Genomic DNA, 21,933 nt, shown 5'->3' with positions numbered 1-21,933 from the left:
CATTCCAAGTTCCGGATTGCAGCTATAAACAAGACCAAGTGAAAGCTTGTATTATGACTGAACCGTGGATGAAAAGCTAGAGGGCTTTTAATTTAAATCAAGTGGCGAGACTCTTGTAATGAAGTTATCCAGGATAACAGGATTCTGTTACCATAGGTTTAAGAGAGATGAACAACTTGAGGACGTAATTGAAGATGCCTGAGTGGAGTCGCTGTGAATGGACCCTGATAACCCAACACTAGTTAAAGCTATACTGTGTAAGTTGCTCAGCTAGTGGTCAGTAGCGGTATTGCTTTTTTCGGCCGTTTTTGCCCGGAGTCGCCGCGGACCACCGGAGCGGGGCCGCAAACCACTGCGACCGATACGAATCCGTAGAGGGGTAGAACGTAATTTTCTGACCAGGATTTGGGGAGTAAGAGGCAAGAATCCTTCACCATCGTAAACACTGTTGCTGAGGGAGGCTACTTCCTGAAGAGACGCAGCACACGCTGTGATTGGCCGGTAGTGTATCATGTGTGTATGATCCGCGATGTGATTGGCCAACGTATACACAGCGTATACGGATTATGCAGATGACGTAATTTTGCCGGGAAATCCGGTCCCCGGCCAGGATCATAGAAAACATATTTACAGAAGGCTTTAAGGGCTGAAATTAACGGAGTTGGGGTTCTAAAACTTTAGCGATTTAATAGTTAGGACAATTTTAAGATTAGTTTTATTAAAAAAGTTACATAGTATGGCTTTAACATCATTCAAAATAATTCTGAAACCGCGGGGAAACTCCAACACCCTGCCAACCAGTGGGGTAACTTCATCAGTCAGAGACTTTCTCGATCCAGCCAAAAAGGTGGAGAGTAACATACAGTATAATTACAGCAGTGGTTCCCAAACTTTACCCTGTGACCCAAAAGAGAAATTAGACATTTGCCCAGGACCCAAACTAGTGAAAATAGCAGATCTACAAGCTCACAACGAGTCACTTCGCACCACGTTGTGAGCTTTTAGATCCGTTATTTTCACTACTTATTAAACATTTGTTTTCTAATTTATGGAATTATTCGATTTTTATTTTATTTATTCATGAAATTATACTTAAAATCGTGCTTTTTGGGGAATGTTTTTTGAAAATGAATTAAAAACAAAATGTATGAAACAAAAAATTAAGGGACCCATAAAAATGTTTCTGCGACCCACAAATGGGTCCGACCCAGTGTAGGCAACCAGTGAATTACGGTATACGTTTTGGGAATTGTGTTTGTGTGGACGTACGCACACACTCATGCACACACGCGCACACACACACACACGCGCGCGCGCACACACACACACACACACACACACACACACACACACACACACACACACACACACACACACACACACACACACACACACACACACACACACACACACACACACACACACACACACACACACACACACACACACACACTCTGACTATAGCTAGATACCACAGGGGACACACAATGTGCTTAGTGCCTGTGAGCATTGATAAGGACCACAGGAGCAAAATAGCAGCCAGGAGAATGAGACTTGCAGGACACTGGGAACCAACACATGGGCACCGGTTACGAGGACGTCCCACACTAACATATGTGGATGAACTCAAGAAAGACGCAGGAGCGCAAAGCACCAACGAGCTGGCTGGATGTATGGAGAACCAAGGGAACCATCTTCCATGGGTAACATCTGATTTAATAAAGGCATTCCGGCAGAGGGATAAGGCGTGGGCCACATACCGGGAGACAAAAAACACCACAAATTGGGAAAAATACAGGCTATTAAGAAACAAAAGTAAAATTATGTGCAGAAATGCAAAATCAAATTACTTCAAAGAATCTCTCACTCATAATTCAAATAACCCAAAAGCATTTTGGAAACAAATCAAAACATTAACTAATGCACCTGATAAAACTAGTAATTACAACAAATTAAAGGTTAATAACACTATTCTCCAAGATCCTCTATCAGTAGCTCAAGCTTTTAATCAATATTTCTCCACAGTATGTGCTCCCACAGAATCTGATCCTTATGTCATTTCCAATAATTCACCACATTGTCACAGTACCTTCCAATTCAGAAAAATTACTCCTGTTGAGGTCATGAATGCTATAAATGATCTTAAAGTTAACAGCAGCCCCGGGTTAGATGGCATTGAAATTAGATTTCTGAAATTGGCATCACATGTTCTTATGTACCCGATAAGCGATCTTTTTAATTTATCTTTAACCACATGTGATATACCTTCCATATGGAAGTGCTCCCGTATAACTCCACTACACAAAGCAGGCAGCGAACTGGATACCAACAATTACAGACCAATCTCAATCATTTGTTCCACAGCTAAAATATTTGAAAAATTAATACACAAACAATTTTCGAACTATCTCTGCAAACACAACATTCTATCACCTGTTCAATCCGGTTTCCGTTCAAATCACTCAACAACGACTGCTCTGTTAAAACTTACAAATGACATAGTTTCCTCATCTGCTGATGGCAACCTCACAGGAGCAATTTTTATTGATCTAAGCAAAGCATTTGACCTGGTTGACCATTATCTACTCTTAGATAAACTCTATTCAGTTGGCCTGTCACGCAAAGCCTTACTCTGGTTCAACTCATACCTTCACAATAGAAAACAATGTGTCAACATACAGGTTAGTATATCTGATCTGGTTGTTCAAGAACGTGGAGTGCCGCAAGGTTCAACTTTAGGCCCACTTTTGTTTACTATTTTTATTAATGACCTCCCATCAATTCTCTCTGGCTGTAAGGTGCAACTATACGCTGATGACACTGTTATTTATACCTCACAACCAAATGTTCTACAAATTCAATCAATCTTGCAATCAAACTTCAATAATCTACAATCATGGTTCTCAGCCAACAGACTAATTATCAATAAGACTAAAACCAACACAATGCTCTTTGGGACAAAACATAATCTTAATAAATCAGAAGTTATAAACCATACACCATTAGTTGCCTTGATGGTACACAACTTATCAGAGTAGACCATACCAAATACCTTGGCCTCTGGCTAGATCCAGAACTCTCATTCAAATGTCACATTGACAATATTGTGAGGAAAATAAATTTCAGCACAGGTGTTCTATACCGGAACAAAAACTGTTTCACCTTTACAGCAAGAAAGAGTGTGCTACAAGTCACACTACCCATAATGGACTATGCTGATGTAGTTTACCAGGTGGCATCTAAAACCAATCTTCTACCTTTAAACATCATATATAACCGTCTATGTAGATTTGTTCTCGATTGTCCATACCTTACCCATCACTGCACCTTATACGAAAATCTCAATTTGCCATCTCCCACAGTCAGACGACAGCAGCACTGGTTACACTTCATTTTCAAATGTATTCATTTCAATTATCCTCAGTATCTAAAACAATATCTGGATCCATTCACCTCTGATCACCAACTGAGACATTGTGCACAGATTTATTTTAAGGTCCCAACAGACATAAGCAATGCAGTTGGCAAAAAATCCTTCATGTTTAAAGCCCCCATTGATTGGAACAATTTACCAGTCCACATTCGGTCAATAACATCTTTCAATTTGTTCAAAACCACGCTGTCCTCTCACCTCAAGATTACTTGTTCATGTTTCGATTAATTCATTCTCAACTATCCATATGATCCATTGTGTGCTCTGTACCTTGTGTATTACAGTTGTGTTGCTGTTGTGTTTGTTGTTTTGTTTTGTTTTGTTTTGTTTGTTTTGTTTTGTATTCTTTGTTATGTCTTGTAGAGTTTTGTCTTGTGATGTTGTCTGAATTGTATGTGAAAGGTCTATGTTTAAATGTATGAAAGTGTCACTCTGTCGGATACCCTCGAAAACGAGATGATTCATCTCAAGGGTTTTATTCCTAATAAAAGAATTTCAATATATAACCAGGATGACTAGAAGCGACGATGGAAGGCTCGTCTGAGGATCCGACCTAGAGAGATTACAGTTCCACCCCTGACAAGCAGGCATTCCTTTCTCCATTTCAAATCTCCCTGCTTCCATTCTGGGCTTTCATTGCTCCCTACATCCTGTTTAAAGTGATCCCTGACTAATACGACAAATATGCCTTAATACATTATAATTGTCCTCTATAACTACAATGTAAAATTAAAAACACCTCAATTATTTTATTTCTTCTAGAAATGGCTAATCTTTCACTCAATAGGGGAAATGCCCGTCGCAAGTTGATGATGTCATAAATGTCAAGTGTGATCCATCCCTATGGAATTTATGGCATGCATGTGAAAATAAAAACAACGTAATACTTCCTATGGTTAATATGAGCATCAAATCAATATTTCAAATGTGTTTGTGTTTTGTTTTTTTGCACATGCTTGCCATAAAAATGACACATGACATTTATGACATCATCAACTTGCGACAGGCATTTCCCCTACTGAGTGAAAGATTAGCTATTTCTAGAAGAAATAAAATAATTGAGGTGTTTTTAATTTTACATTGTAGTTATAGAGGACAATTATAATGTATTAAGACATATTTGTTGTATTAGTCAGGGATCACTTTAATGACTGACAAGCTGGAGTGGGGATTGTCTGTGTGTACGGATGTGTCAATGTAACACTGACCAACACTGGTTGAAACCGACCTGCTTCTCTCAATGTAACGGTGACAAACACTGCTTGAAACCTACAATGTAACGGTGACCAACACTGCTTGAAACCTACAATGTAACGGTGACAAACACTGCTTGAAACCTACAATGTAACAGTGACAAACACTGCTTGAAACCTACAATGTAACGGTGACAAACACTGCTTGAAACCTACAATGTAACGGTGACAAACACTGCTTGAAACCTACAATGTAACGGTGACCAGCACTGCTTGAAACCTACAATGTAACGGTGACAAACACTGCTTGAAACCTACAATGTAACGGTGACCAACACTGGTTGAAACCTACAATGTAACGGTGACCTAGCCTGACACTTCAGTCCGCACATCACCCCCCCCTGTTGGTGGGTGGTTTGTAGTGTGGACTGAAGCTGCACATATTTTAATCTATTTCAAACGCGCCTGAAGAGCGGGCGCATTGAATGGGCCAATCAGGGTTGTATGCTTGGGGCACGTGAACTCTATGCTCCGGTCCCAGCCCCCTCCAAACAAAGCTCCTGAGCTCACGTGAGACTCGCTCGTGGACTCTGATTGGTGTCCTCTGCCCACGTGAGAGTCTAGTGGACTCTGATTGGTCCGTGAAAACTGTCATGGCGGAGTCAGACTCGACTCGTATTATTAATAAACTATGAAATAGTGCCGTTTCCTCACGTTTTAATACCATTTTGCACTAACGTAAACATGCAGACATATAATATGTTATGAGAAATAACGTATTTTTGCAATGTCACGCCACGTCGCGTGTGTGTGTGTGTATGTGTGTGTGTGTGTGTGTGTGAGACGTCAATAGGCTTTAGCCCGCCCACGCCGAAATAGAATCTGCCCTGGTAATCTCAGACTCTCCCGGAGTGAAACGTAGTGAACATAGTGTGAGATGTCTGGCGCTCGCAGTCAGGCAAACGGTGACCAACACTGGTTGAAACCTACAATGTAACGGTGACCAACCGTTGAAACCTACAATGTGCGTTGTGTTGAACGCCTCGCGGTGCGAGGCGTTGTGTGCTTGTAGATCTGTTGTTTTCACTACTTTTGTGCGACGGCCTTGTATGATGAAGCAGGGCTTTGCTTTGCGAAAAAATCTACACATTTGAAACTTGAAGATACAAGGTTTCTGCCCGACAGTGACGATTTACTTTGTTGGCCACCCAGCCCCCAAAATGGAACAAAGGCAGACATTTTTTTTTTCCCTAATGGCCGGCCTGGACTGGCCGAGAATGAACCGCCGTTCGGGAGTTGTCCCGCTTTTCCCAATGGCCAGCACGTCCCTGAATGTAACAGTGACCAACGCTGTTTGAAACCTACAATGTAACAGTGACCAACACTGGTTGAAACCTACAATGTAACGGTGACCAACACTGGTTGAAACAACCTACAATGTAACGGTGACCAACACTGGTTGAAACCTACAATGTAACTGTGACCAACACTGCTTGAAACCTACAATGTAACGGTGACCAACACTGGTTGAAACCTACAATGTAACGGTGACCAACACTGGTTGAAACCTACAATGTAACGGTGACCAACACTGGTTGAAACCTACAATGTAACGGTGACCAACACTGCTGGAAACCTACAATGTAACGGTGACCAACACTGGTTGAAACCTACAATGTAACGGTGACCAACACTGCTTGAAACCTACAGTGTAACGGTGACCAACACTGCTTGAAACCTACAATGTAACGGTGACCAACACTGCTGGAAACCTACAATGTAACGGTGACCAACACTGCTGGAAACCTAGCTGGTTCTCTCAATAAAAAGAAGGCAGGAACATACTGTATGGGGATGACTTCCGGGATCCATCCGGTGAGGGCGTGGATGAAGGTGAAGTCCCCCACCTCTGCTCCATCCTCTGATGCAGCGCTGAGAAACAAGAAACAAACATAGTGCTGCATTGTATCATAGATCCATAGAGCTACATTGTATCATAGATCCATAGAGCTACATTGTATCATAGATCCATAGTGCTACATTGTATCATAGATTCATAGTGCTACATTGTATCATAGATTCATAGAGCTACATTGTATCATAGATTCATAGAGCTACATTGTATCATAGATTCATATAGCTACATTGTATCATAGATCCATAGAGCTACATTGTATCATAGAGTCATAGTGCTACATTATATCATAGATCCATAGTGCTACATTGTATCATAGATTCATAGAGCTACATTGTATCATAGATTCATAGAGCTACATTGTATCATAGATTCATAGAGCTACATTGTATCATAGATTCATAGTGCTACATTGTATCATAGATTCATAGAGCTACATTGTATCATAGATCCATAGTGCTACATTGTATCATAGATTCATAGAGCTACATTGTATCATAGATTCATAGAGCTACATTGTATCATAGATTCATATAGCTACATTGTATCATAGATTCATAGTGCTACATTGTATCATAGATTCATAGTGCTACATTGTATCATAGATTCATGGTGCTACATTGTATCATAGATTCATATAGCTACATTGTATCATAGATCCATAGTGCTACATTGTATCATAGATTCATAGTGCTACATTGTATCATAGATTCATAGTGCTACATTGTATCATAGATTCATAGAGCTACATTGTATCATAGATTCATAGTGCTACATTGTATCATAGATTCATAGAGCTACATTGTATCATAGATTCATAGAGCTACATTGTATCATAGATTCATAGTGCTACATTGTATCATAGATTCATAGTGCTACATTGTATCATAGATTCATAGAGCTACATTGTATCATAGATTCATAGAGCTACATTGTATCATAGATTCATAGAGCTACATTGTATCATAGATTCATAGTGCTACATTGTATCATAGATTCATAGTGCTACATTGTATCATAGATTCATAGAGCTACCTTGTATCATAGATCCATAGTGCTACATTGTATCATAGATTCATAGTGCTACATTGTATCATAGATTCATAGTGCTACATTGTATCATAGATTCATAGAGCTACATTGTATCATAGATTCATAGAGCTACATTGTATCATAGATTCATAGAGCTACATTGTATCATAGATTCATAGAGCTACATTGTATCATAGATTCATAGAGCTACATTGTATCATAGATTCATAGTGCTACATTGTATCATAGATTCATAGAGCTACATTGTATCATAGATTCATAGTGCTACATTGTATCATAGATTCATAGAGCTACATTGTATCATAGATTCATAGAGCTACATTGTATCATAGATTCATAGTGCTACATTGTATCATAGATTCATAGTGCTACATTGTATCATAGATTCATAGAGCTACATTGTATCATAGATTCATAGAGCTACATTGTATCATAGATTCATAGTGCTACATTGTATCATAGATTCATAGTGCTACATTGTATCATAGATTCATAGAGCTACATTGTATCATAGATTCATAGTGCTACATTGTATCATAGATTCATAGAGCTACATTGTATCATAGATTCATAGTGCTACATTGCATCATAGATTCATAGAGCTACATTGTATCATAGATTCATAGTGCTACATTGTATCATAGATTCATAGTGCTACATTGTATCATAGATTCATAGAGCTACATTGTATCATAGATTCATAGAGCTACATTGTATCATAGATTCATAGAGCTACATTGTATCATAGATTCATAGAGCTACATTGTATCATAGATTCATAGAGCTACATTGTATCATAGATTCATAGAGCTACATTGTATCATAGATTCATAGAGCTACATTGTATCATAGATTCATAGAGCTACATTGTATCATAGATCCATAGTGCTACATTGTATCATAGATTCATAGAGCTACATTGTATCATAGATTCATAGTGCTACATTGTATCATAGATCCATAGTGCTACATTGTATCATAGATTCATAGAGCTACATTGTATCATAGATCCATAGTGCTACATTGTATCATAGATTCATAGAGCTACATTGTATCATAGATTCATAGAGCTACATTGTATCATAGATTCATAGTGCTACATTGTATCATAGATTCATAGAGCTACATTGTATCATAGATTCATAGAGCTACATTGTATCATAGATCCATAGTGCTACATTGTATCATAGATTCATAGTGCTACATTGTATCATAGATTCATAGAGCTACATTGTATCATAGATTCATAGAGCTACATTGTATCATAGATTCATAGAGCTACATTGTATCATAGATTCATAGAGCTACATTGTATCATAGATTCTATGATACATAGAGCTACATTGTATCATAGATTCATAGTGCTACATTGTATCATAGATTCATAGAGCTACATTGTATCATAGATTCATAGTGCTACATTGTATCATAGATTCATAGTGCTACATTGTATCATAGATTCATAGAGCTACATTGTATCATAGATTCATAGTGCTACATTGTATCATAGATTCATAGAGCTACATTGTATCATAGATTCATAGAGCTACATTGTATCATAGATTCATAGTGCTACATTGTATCATAGATTCATAGAGCTACATTGTATCATAGATTCATAGAGCTACATTGTATCATAGATTCATAGTGCTACATTGTATCATAGATTCATAGAGCTACATTGTATCGTAGATTCATAGAGCTACATTGTATCATAGATTCATAGAGCTACATTGTATCATAGATTCATAGAGCTACATTGTATCATAGATTCATAGAGCTACATTGTATCATAGATTCATAGAGCTACATTGTATCATAGATTCATAGTGCTACATTGTATCATAGATTCATAGAGCTACATTGTATCATAGATTCATATAGCTACATTGTATCATAGATTCATAGTGCTACATTGTATCATAGATTCATAGTGCTACATTGTATCATAGATTCATAGTGCTACATTGTATCATAGATTCATAGAGCTACATTGTATCATAGATTCATAGAGCTACATTGTATCATAGATTCATAGAGCTACATTGTATCATAGATTCATAGAGCTACATTGTATCATAGATTCATAGTGCTACATTGTATCATAGATTCATAGTGCTACATTGTATCATAGATTCATAGTGCTACATTGTATCATAGATTCATAGTGCTACATTGTATCATAGATTCATAGAGCTACATTGTATCATAGATTCATAGTGCTACATTGTATCATAGATCCATAGTGCTACATTGTATCATAGATTCATAGAACTACATTGTATCATAGATTCATAGAGCTACATTGTATCATAGATGCATAGAGCTACATTGTATCATAGATTCATAGTGCTACATTGTATCATAGATTCATAGAGCTACATTGTATCATAGATTCATAGTGCTACATTGTATCATAGATTCATAGTGCTACATTGTATCATAGATTCATAGAGCTACATTGTATCATAGATTCATAGTGCTACATTGTATCATAGATTCATAGAGCTACATTGTATCATAGATTCATAGAGCTACATTGTATCATAGATTCATAGAGCTACATTGTATCATAGATTCATAGAGCTACATTGTATCATAGATTCATAGTGCTACATTGTATCATAGATTCATAGTGCTACATTGTATCATAGATTCATAGAGCTACATTGTATCATAGATTCATAGAGCTACATTGTATCATAGATTCATAGAGCTACATTGTATCATAGATTCATAGTGCTACATTGTATCATAGATTCATAGAGCTACATTGTATCATAGATTCATAGAGCTACATTGTATCATAGATTCATAGAGCTACATTGTATCATAGATTCATAGAGCTACATTGTATCATAGATTCATAGTGCTACATTGTATCATAGATTCATAGAGCTACATTGTATCATAGATTCATAGTGCTACATTGTATCATAGATTCATAGTGCTACATTGTATCATAGATTCATAGTGCTACATTGTATCATAGATTCATAGTGCTACATTGTATCATAGATTCATAGAGCTACATTGTATCATAGATTCATAGTGCTACATTGTATCATAGATCCATAGTGCTACATTGTATCATAGATTCATAGTGCTACATTGTATCATAGATTCATAGTGCTACATTGTATCATAGATTCATAGTGCTACATTGTATCATAGATTCATAGTGCTAGATTGTATCATAGATTCATAGAGCTACATTGTATCATAGATTCATAGTGCTACATTGTATCATAGATTCATAGAGCTACATTGTATCATAGATTCATAGAGCTACATTGTATCATAGATCCATAGTGCTACATTGTATCATAGATTCATAGAGCTACATTGTATCATAGATTCATAGAGCTACATTGTATCATAGATCCATAGAGCTACATTGTATCATAGATTCATAGAGCTACATTGTATCATAGATTCATAGAGCTACATTGTATCATAGATTCATAGTGCTACATTGTATCATAGATTCATAGAGCTACATTGTATCATAGATTCATATAGCTACATTGTATCATAGATTCATAGTGCTACATTGTATCATAGATTCATAGTGCTACATTGTATCATAGATTCATAGTGCTACATTGTATCATAGATTCATAGAGCTACATTGTATCATAGATTCATAGAGCTACATTGTATCATAGATTCATAGAGCTACATTGTATCATAGATTCATAGAGCTACATTGTATCATAGATTCATAGTGCTACATTGTATCATAGATTCATAGTGCTACATTGTATCATAGATTCATAGTGCTACATTGTATCATAGATTCATAGTGCTACATTGTATCATAGATTCATAGTGCTACATTGTATCATAGATTCATAGTGCTACATTGTATCATAGATTCATAGTGCTACATTGTATCATAGATCCATAGTGCTACATTGTATCATAGATTCATAGTGCTACATTGTATCATAGATTCATAGAGCTACATTGTATCATAGATTCATAGTGCTACATTGTATCATAGATCCATAGTGCTACATTGTATCATAGATTCATAGAGCTACATTGTATCATAGATTCATAGAGCTACATTGTATCATAGATTCATAGAGCTACATTGTATCATAGATTCATAGTGCTACATTGTATCATAGATTCATAGAGCTACATTGTATCATAGATTCATAGTGCTACATTGTATCATAGATTCATAGTGCTACATTGTATCATAGATTCATAGTGCTACATTGTATCATAGATTCATAGTGCTACATTGTATCATAGATTCATAGAGCTACATTGTATCATAGATTCATAGTGCTACATTGTATCATAGATCCATAGTGCTACATTGTATCATAGATTCATAGTGCTACATTGTATCATAGATTCATAGTGCTACATTGTATCATAGATTCATAGTGCTACATTGTATCATAGATTCATAGAGCTACATTGTATCATAGATTCATAGTGCTACATTGTATCATAGATTCATAGTGCTACATTGTATCATAGATTCATAGAGCTACATTGTATCATAGATTCATAGTGCTACATTGTATCATAGATTCATAGTGCTACATTGTATCATAGATTCATAGAGCTACATTGTATCATAGATCCATAGTGCTACATTGTATCATAGATTCATAGAGCTACATTGTATCATAGATTCATAGAGCTACATTGTATCATAGATTCATAGTGCTACATTGTATCATAGATTCATAGAGCTACATTGTATCATAGATTCATAGTGCTACATTGTATCATAGATTCATAGTGCTACATTGTATCATAGATTCATAGAGCTACATTGTATCATAGATCCATAGTGCTACATTGTATCATAGATTCATAGAGCTACATTGTATCATAGATTCATAGAGCTACATTGTATCATAGATTCATATAGCTACATTGTATCATAGATTCATAGAGCTACATTGTATCATAGATTCATAGTGCTACATTGTATCATAGATTCATAGAGCTACATTGTATCATAGATTCATAGAGCTACATTGTATCATAGATTCATAGTGCTACATTGTATCATAGATCCATAGTGCTACATTGTATCATAGATTCATAGAGCTACATTGTATCATAGATTCATAGTGCTACATTGTATCATAGATTCATAGTGCTACATTGTATCATAGATTCATAGAGCTACATTGTATCATAGATTCATAGTGCTACATTGTATCATAGATTCATAGTGCTACATTGTATCATAGATCCATAGAGCTACATTGTATCATAGATTCATAGTGCTACATTGTATCATAGATCCATAGTGCTACATTGTATCATAGATCCATAGAGCTACATTGTATCATAGATCCATAGTGCTACATTGTATCATAGATTCATAGTGCTACATTGTATCATAGATTCATAGAGCTACATTGTATCATAGATCCATAGTGCTACATTGTATCATAGATTCATAGAGCTACATTGTATCATAGATTCATAGTGCTACATTGTATCATAGATTCATAGTGCTACATTGTATCATAGATTCATAGTGCTACATTGTATCATAGATTCATAGTGCTACATTGTATCATAGATTCATAGTGCTACATTGTATCATAGATCCATAGTGCTACATTGTATCATAGATTCATAGAGCTACATTGTATCATAGATTCATAGTGCTACATTGTATCATAGATTCATAGTGCTACATTGTATCATAGATCCATAGTGCTACATTGTATCATAGATTCATAGAGCTACATTGTATCATAGATTCATAGTGCTACATTATATCATAGATTCATAGTGCTACATTGTATCATAGATTCATAGTGCTACATTGTATCATAGATTCATAGTGCTACATTGTATCATAGATTCATAGTGCTACATTGTATCATAGATTCATAGTGCTACATTGTATCATAGATTCATAGTGCTACATTATATCATAGATTCATAGTGCTACATTGTATCATAGATTCATAGTGCTACATTGTATCATAGATTCATAGTGCTACATTGTATCATAGATTCATAGTGCTACATTGTATCATAGATACATAGTGCTACATTGTATCATAGATCCATAGTGCTACATTGTATCACAGATCCATAGTGCTACATTGTATCATAGATTCATAGAGCTACATTGTATCATAGATCCATAGTGCTACATTGTATCATAGATCCATAGTGCTACATTGTATCATAGATTCATGGTGCTACATTGTATCATAGATTCATGGTGCTACTTTCGAAACAAGGGAAAAGGTGAAGTGCCGTGTGGCCACTATTGGGGCCTGAATGCCTTGCTTTGTGCTTTAGTTTGAACTCAATTTGTTGAGATCTCAGAATAGATTCCTAGCAGGAGAGGAGACTCTTTGAGACTCCTGACACAGCACATCACAGCTACAGATAGAAACGAAAACATAAATATAAATACAACCGACAGTTGCAAGCTGAATCATTCTCTTATAGTGACATATTTACAGAAAATCCTACAGGATTCCTGTGAGTCAATACTTCTCAGCACTGTGCTCCATATACAGAGAAAACAGTAAACGGTGTGCATAGAATATGGTCTTATTATTCCCAAAAGTGGTCATTAAGGCTGTAGGGTAAATGTGTTCTTGAATCCTCTTTGTTTCACATCATGTTAATGGTTTCGGTCTTATCCACTCATTACAGGATGTGAAAAATGTCAACCCCTGGTTATGCACCTTGCCACAGTGCGGGTTGAATTGCATCTAATTGTCACATTATGCAACAAGATTAAGACATACGTCAGCCAATGTATGCCACGGCAATGTTTTACCTTGAAAAAGGTAAAACAAAAGTCATGATGTAAGGCAGAGCACAGACCTCCGCCACGGTGGCAGTTTGTCTTTGTCTACAAGAAGTTGCTGTGCTTCTGGTGCCAATTTACCTTTTGGCTAATATAACTTCATGATACATAGAATTATTGAATGCTTTAACCCGTGAAAAATAGCAGATCTACAAGCTCACAGCGCGGCACCGAGTGCCGCGCTGCGAGCTTGTAGATCTGCTATTTTTTTTTAAGTCGTAAAAATGTGTGCAAATCTTTGAATAGATGTATTTTCAAAGCGAACATTTGTAACTCAAATTTTGCTTCTGGGTGGTCCCTGGAACTAAATATTTTGAGATGGGGGTCCATGGCCAAATACATATCATTTTGGGAGTCCTTCACATGAAAAAGTTTGAGAACCACTGACATAGTAGTCTCTCAAGAACAGACTACGAGCTCCAGTTAAGTGAAAAGGACATTTTCTTTGACGATAGCTAGCCAGATTGCTGACATAGAAACATAGGTTTTTCAAAAAATCGTAGGATTCAAAAGACACTTATAATAAATGGGTTAACCTACACATGGGATACCGGACAAAAATAGTGTGACTAGTTAATCAGTTCTTCAAGTGTTGTGGTGGTGTTACGTTGGTCTGTTCAGAGGTTAAGTGCATTTTTGTGGCATTCCACGCCCACTGTCACATCCTCTTTTGGCCAATTGTATATTCCACATTGTCTTGGTTTCAGAGCGCATGGCAAATATTAACTGTTTCCTCAAAGTCTTGTTGAAACTTTTCATAATGCCCGAGGTGTTGTTTTTACTCAGAAGTCAGAACGTCTCTTCAGAACGTCTCTTCAGCCTGTCAGCAGCACTAACTACTGTGGGGCCCTATATAAAAATAGACTAGAGCTTCCTGTCGTACCAGTGGGCATTTCAAAACAAGAGTCATTGTATTGGATATTTGTAATGTTATCATTCAACACAGGTTTTATTTTGAAATGGTAGCAGTCTACTACAGGAAATAGAAGCAGCAGACAGTGTCACACTGGACAGAACAGCGGCTCTGTCTGTATACATTATTATTAGATTTTTTCCCCCCTCCGACCTGCGTGTCAGCGTGTGCCCCTGAACGCCATGGGCCCCAATGCGCATGCGTTGGCTGCATCGCGCTAGTTTAGCCCCTGCTCACATTCCCATATGTTCTGAGTAGGGACACAGGACTGACTGTGAATCAACTTGGTGTGGCGATGAGCAACAGAGACCAGTGGAAGCAGCTTGTGTCGCAGGATCTCGAATGATGATGATGATGATTACTAAAATAAAAATGTTGTCTTAGGAATGCAACAAATACAAATATACCAAAGTCTCCATGAGAGCGACACCCGGTGTGAGTAATCAATAGAAAAAAAGTAATTTTGGGGGTGAACTACTCCTTTAATGTTCTTTCTCTTTTATTACTTAATCATCTCCTTCCTATATATGTATTTTTTTTTTTAAGTATATATAGAGAGAAATGAAACAGAGCAGAGAGGGGAGACGAGACAAGACATGACAGGAGTCAGATTTAGAATTCATACTGAAGTGCACGGAGCCTTTCTATTGGCATGCTGTAGAGGTGGGACGTTCGCAAACAAATCGAGTCTTTTGAACGGCTCTTTGAAATTAACGATGGGATCCGGTTCGCAGAATAGGGAGCCGTTCCTTTTTTTGAGGTGGGCGAGTAAATTCTTTACTGGCAGAGTATTTCTACATTGCAGTGTTGATACTTTTACTTAAAAAGTATCAACACTGCAATTTAGATTTTCTTTAGTTGAAAATAGCAGATCTACAAGCTCACAATGCGTCGTGTTGCGACGCATTGTGAGCTTGTAGATCGGCTATTTTCAAATGGCCGAAATGTATATAGGGTTGAAGTCATTTGTAATTATAATCAAAATCTACAAAGTTAACTAAATAACTAAAGTGACAACTAAATAACAAAAATGAGACAGTCTTTTAACGGCTCTTTCCCAGAGATCCGGCTCAATTCAAAGAGCCATATAAATCCCATCTCTGGCATGGTGGAAAAACTCACTTTGTGGCGGCCACTTTAATGAGGGCCTTGGCCAGCAGCATGGGCCACAGCTCTGATTGGCTGGCGGAGGCAGGAAGAAGCAGGCGGTCGTCCTCATCAAACGGCATGGTGTCGTCCACAGTCACCTTCCTCCAGCAGCCCTGACGGACACACGGATAATCCCACACAATTACCAGGGGAGGGTCAGGGGTGTCGCACCAAACGCTGGGCCCTGGGTACAAGGATTGACTGCGGGCCCCCCCATGAAATGTTCTCCATAGGGAGAACTGGGAAGGCATTATTACGCATTATTTTGTGCTTTAACTATTGAAAAATAGCAGATATACAAGCTCGCTGCGAGCTTGTAGATCTGCTATTTTTTGAAAGATCGTGAAAATTAGTTTTTGGGAAAAAAACTATGTTTTCTATGTCAGTGATGCTCAAACTTTTTCATGTCAAGGACCCCCAAAATGATATGTATTTGGCCACGGACCCCCATCTCAAAATATTTAGTTCCAGGGACCCCCCCCAGAAGCAGAATTTGAGTTACAAATGTTCGCTTAAAAAATACATATATTCAAAGATTTGCAGACATTTTCACGACTTTTCAAAAATAGCAGATCTACAACCTTGTATATCTGCTATTTTTCAATAGCTAAAGTATGAAATAATTAAGGCCTCCTCCACCTTGGGCCCTAGTAACTCAGTCCCACTTTTCCCCCCCTTGTGACGCCCCTGTCCGACACAATTACTGCGACGTGCTGCGTGCCATTATAAAGACTCCTGTAGTCAGTGGTGTGAAATGTGATCTCCACTGGCCCACTGTAGTTAATACTGGACCCACAACATGCCTGCTTTAATCAATTCTCCTGGCTCTAATAAAGTGTGATTGCCTTGGAGCTGTGCTGTCGGCAGTGCAGCTACTCGAGCTCCATAAGTGCCTCTTATTAAAATCCACTGGCCATTTGTCATCCGTGCACTTGATTGTAGCGCCCTCAAAGCAGTTTCATTTCCACTCACCCCTAAACAATTGAGTTACAATGTATGTGACACGCACACGCACACGCGCGCGCGCACACACACACACACACACACACACACACACACTAACAACATTTTACATATTAAAAAAATAATCCATGACCATGGGTTATAAATTGTTCAGAGGCCAATTTAGCAGACTACTGTATATACAGTATGGGCCTGCTGAATACAGTCCATCATAAAATGACACACGTCCAGTATCAGTGGCCTTATAGTTCTTCCCCTAAAACTATTTAATGTTAAGTGACACTATTGGATGCCTATAACTGGAACTTAACATCTGGTCTGTTTAACCTGCATGAGGTAAAGCTGTCTGACCACACGGCTGTTTGTTACAGTCAGGGTTCCCACACATCTTTACCAATTAATTTCCAAAACTTTTCCAGAATATTTTACCCGATTTCCAGAACTATATAACAATAATTCAGCTCAATAACGAGTCGCTTACTCCTATGCGCAATGCCTAAAGACAGATAGTGTATGCCAGTGGTTCTCAACCTTTTCAGGCCGTGACCCCTGAAATAATCATATTTGAAGAGAGTTGAGGAATTTTGAATAACACAGTTTTATTGTGAAAATAGCCGATCTACATGCTCACGGCGTTGTGAGCATGTAGATCTGCTATTTTCACAATTTCTGCCTCTAATATTTGACAATTTGGCCATGTTTAATTTATAATTTCAGTATTAACAAAATCAATAACTAAAGACAATGCATAGTTATTTTCTCCAGGACCTTCCAGGACCCTTGATCAATTTCAAAACTTTTCCAGTACTGGAAAAAAAAAATCTAATTTCAAAATATTTCCAAGAATTTCATGACCGTGGGAACCCTGTACAGTAACACTGTCACAGTCTCACAGTTCACCTGAATGAGAAATAAAATGCCTTCCTACGGCCAATTCAATAATTAATTAATAGTATATGTTTTAGTTCCTTGAATGTTTTTTTTTTGTATTCTGTCTCCCGATTTATATTTTAATATTTCTGAATGACCTTCTTCAGGCATATCTGCTCACACATTGTAGCAGGACAGCTAAATACACACACAGAGATCTATACAACCAATCACAGTCTCCCTCATTACAGAGATGAGCCTCAACAGGTGGCGATCATTAAGTTAAAGTGATCTTGTCATCACTGTCAGTATAGAGCAGTAGTTAATACACATCTCAAATTCATAATACAACTTATACAAAACAGTGGATCACAATGTGTGTCAACTATGTCAATATAGTATAAGAAAAAACATCAATTCGATCAGAAAAAGCCTAAATATATATACATATAAAAATAAAATACAGCAGAGAAATCTTTATTACATTTGTCAGGCATAAAAAGTCTAAAAACAGTCAGGATCAGGCAGCTGAATATCCTAGTGCCTGAATCAAAAAATAAAAGAAAAAGCAACAATTAGAATTAAAGCATCACATTAAGTACCAGTTCATCATTTAGTCCCCTGGGTAATTAACTACTTAATGATCGCCACCTGTTGAGGCTCATCTCTGTAATGAGGGAGACTGTGATTGGTTGTATAGATCTCTGTGTGTGTATTTAGCTGTCCTGCTACAATGTGTGAGCAGATATGCCTGAAGAAGGTCGTTGACCGAAACGTTGCATTATCATTAAATAAAAAGGAGTGTTTTGGCTAAGTGTAAGATGGTGTGCGGGTCATATGTGCTACTGGTGCATGATTGAAAGTATACATTGAACCCTGCCTACGCACCCGTCTCTAAGGGCGGATTCACACTGCAATCCGTTTGATTAGAACTGATTCTGAAACCGGTTGCTGGTTCACGCTGGCCAGCATTCACATTGGCAGACCTTCTGGCCTCCCTGGAGATCACTAGCACTATACAGCCCGGTCCTATAGGTGGCGGTATGCACATAGTGTCATCAACTATGCGACATTGCTGATGGTGGTTGCCAATAAATTCAGGCACGAAAGTTGGTGTAACAATTCAATGACGCGCGACAGCGCAGTGTGGAACATTGTTGCAGTGGTCTTGGGTCTCGCACCCCCCACACCTCGACAAGACAAACAAGCCTATTTGCATATCAATTGACCTGTGTCGCTGATCTACAAGCTCACACTGACCTTGCATCCGCGACGCGTTGTGAGCTTGTAGATCTGCTATTTTCCAGGCGCATAAACGTGCAGAATGATGAGCGAGACATGCAGCGCAGCGCACGTTATTATTTTAATTATTTAATAATCAACATGGCTGAAACGCTTGTGGCTTAATATTCACATTAATGGCACGTCAAGCAGGCACAGCAGTGCACAAGCAGTGCCAAGGAATCTATAACATCGAAACAAAAGTCAGGGATAAAGGAATACTTTTAGGCTATTTTCTATCAACAGCGGTAAGTCATTTTCGGTTTGTTTTCATGGTTTAACAGTTCATGGTTTAACTTGTAGGCTAGTGCTTTCTCTTTCTGCTTTTCTTTCCCGACGGGCGACAGCGCACACACATGCATGCACGCACGCACCAAGCCCCCCCCCCCTCCCGCTGTAAATCTGATCCCAGAGCAGCATAACCATCATCTCACAGTTACAGCCATACTTCATGTCGCTGCCTCGCGGCTAATAACGGACCTGAATCTGATCCTAGGTCAGCCTAGATTACAGTCCCGTGTTCCGAATGTTTTAACGGAGCGCCGGTTCTGGCCGTCCCGTCTCACTTTCACCCCTGCCTCAGTGCGCTGGTGCGAGACAATAAATAACTGTTCGCCAATTGCTACTTCTCCCAATTGGAAGTACATGACACCAGTCCAGCGCACCACAGTAGTAGGCTAACTGGTGATATAAAACATATAAACGAATTTTAGAAGACAGTCCTACAAGCAAGCAATCTCTCTGTGAGATGAAGTCGCTGATCCCATGGCCATGTCGACAACTGTTACCCAGTGTTTATTTGTGCCGACGGCTGACTCGTCGACATTATATGAGGTCACGTTCAACATCAATACCGTTTTTGAGGCCGGTTGCTTCACACTGCGGCTCACCGGTCTCGAGGTCGCACAATGCAGTCTCGAGACTACCTCTTGAGGTGGTTTCGAGGCTATCCGTTTCTGAGGAAGACCGCACGCTTCACACTGTCAAAACCGGTTTAAACATCTGCCAAGTAGCCTCGAGACCGGTCTCGAGACCGCAGTGTGAATCCGCCCTCAGTCTATATCAGGTGTGCATAAGACCTCGTTGCTTAATATTTCTGAATGCAAATGTATATTCCTATTATATTCCCGATTATTGTGTTGTATCTCGGCTACATTGAAAATGAGGGCCTGCCCCTCATTGAAATTAAGGTTATGATGGTGAATGAGGACCCGCAATGAGAGTTCATTTAACACTGAAGATTCAACTGTGCTGTGTTTGCTAGCGGAGCCTACCAAACAAAGCATCATGCGTGGGCGGGCTGGACTGACAGCGTGTCGTGGTCAGAGCAGTATAATCAGAGAGTGGTGTCACCGCGGGGTCAGAAACAGCGCTGGTCACGTGGTTCATTGTCACTTTACACCTCATAGACTTCAATGCATTTTGTAAACTTCCGGTTGGCCGTTTGTCACTATACGCCAATAGATGTGTGCGTAGAAGACCTGGCCCCATGAAGTGAACGGGAGTGACGCAACTCTCCATTCTAGGGCTCTGGTCGTGGTGTGTGACTCTGTCCACTGGCTGACTGTGGGAGTTTCACACAGTTGCCAGTGAGGAGCAACAGCCTGCAGGAAGTGCCATCCACTCTAGTTATGCCTCTGTCGCACCAGCGTGTGTGTGTGTGTGTGTGTGTGTGTGTGTGTGTGTGTGTGTGTGTGTGTGTGTGTGTGTGTGTGTGTGTGTGTGTGTGTGTGTGTGTGTGTGTGTGTGTGTGTGTGTGTGTGTGTGTCCAGACTCAGACACTCTCTCTGTCTCTGTCTTTCAACAATATATCATATAACTCTAAATGGAAGGGGCACATGCATAGGGCGGTATGCATTGCAAGGCCATACATGTGTGTGGCATACAAGGAGATAATGGCGACTTTAAGCAACGCCACGGCAACGGCAGATGACAACGGTAACCAGAAATGATCAGCTCTCGATAGATCAACCTGCCACCGTCGCAGCCGCCCCTACAACGACAGAGGCTAGCTTTCCACGTAGCTGCTGCGTGGTCGCATCGCCATGGGAACCAAAGAGTTCAGTAACAGGGGTGGGACCCCGTCACGGAAGGCTGTCGCTTAACGATTTTGACCGCTACGGCGATTACGTCATAGCAGCCGTAGTCCCGTCTCGCGTCGCGGTTGTAGAAACGGTCTGCTTAAAACTGCCTAATCAGTGCTGTGTTCTACCTGTCACGCGGGTATACGGAGTATGCAGGGGTTAAAGCCAAAAGAAATCCCAAGACTGAAACGTATTTTCAGACCCAATATGTGATTTTAGAAACATGGCACACCAATATTTTAGGTGTTTCCCTGAA

The 21,933-nt window shown here is 38.8% G+C and overlaps 1 protein-coding gene across 1 annotated transcript in view; it reads right to left on the bottom strand.

Annotated features, from left to right (window-relative positions):
- Window positions 1-21,933, bottom strand: part of adgb (androglobin) — a gene marked incomplete at both ends in the record, with an annotated part of 172,218 nt that overhangs the window by 132,871 nt on the left and 17,414 nt on the right. Inside the window, 2 exons of the mRNA XM_080744164.1 lie at window positions 6,472-6,558; window positions 16,453-16,592. Of these exons, the coding sequence (XP_080600290.1) occupies window positions 6,472-6,558; window positions 16,453-16,592 (227 nt within the window). The remainder of the gene's footprint in view (window positions 1-6,471; window positions 6,559-16,452; window positions 16,593-21,933) is intronic.

Source organism: Nannobrachium achirus (assembly GCF_963921795.1).
Source record: "Nannobrachium achirus genome assembly, chromosome: 16".
NCBI classification, from domain to species: Eukaryota; Metazoa; Chordata; class Actinopteri; order Myctophiformes; family Myctophidae; genus Nannobrachium; species Nannobrachium achirus.
The sequence above is the reverse complement of the archived record's forward strand: the minus strand, read 5'-3'. Positions and strand labels throughout refer to the sequence as shown.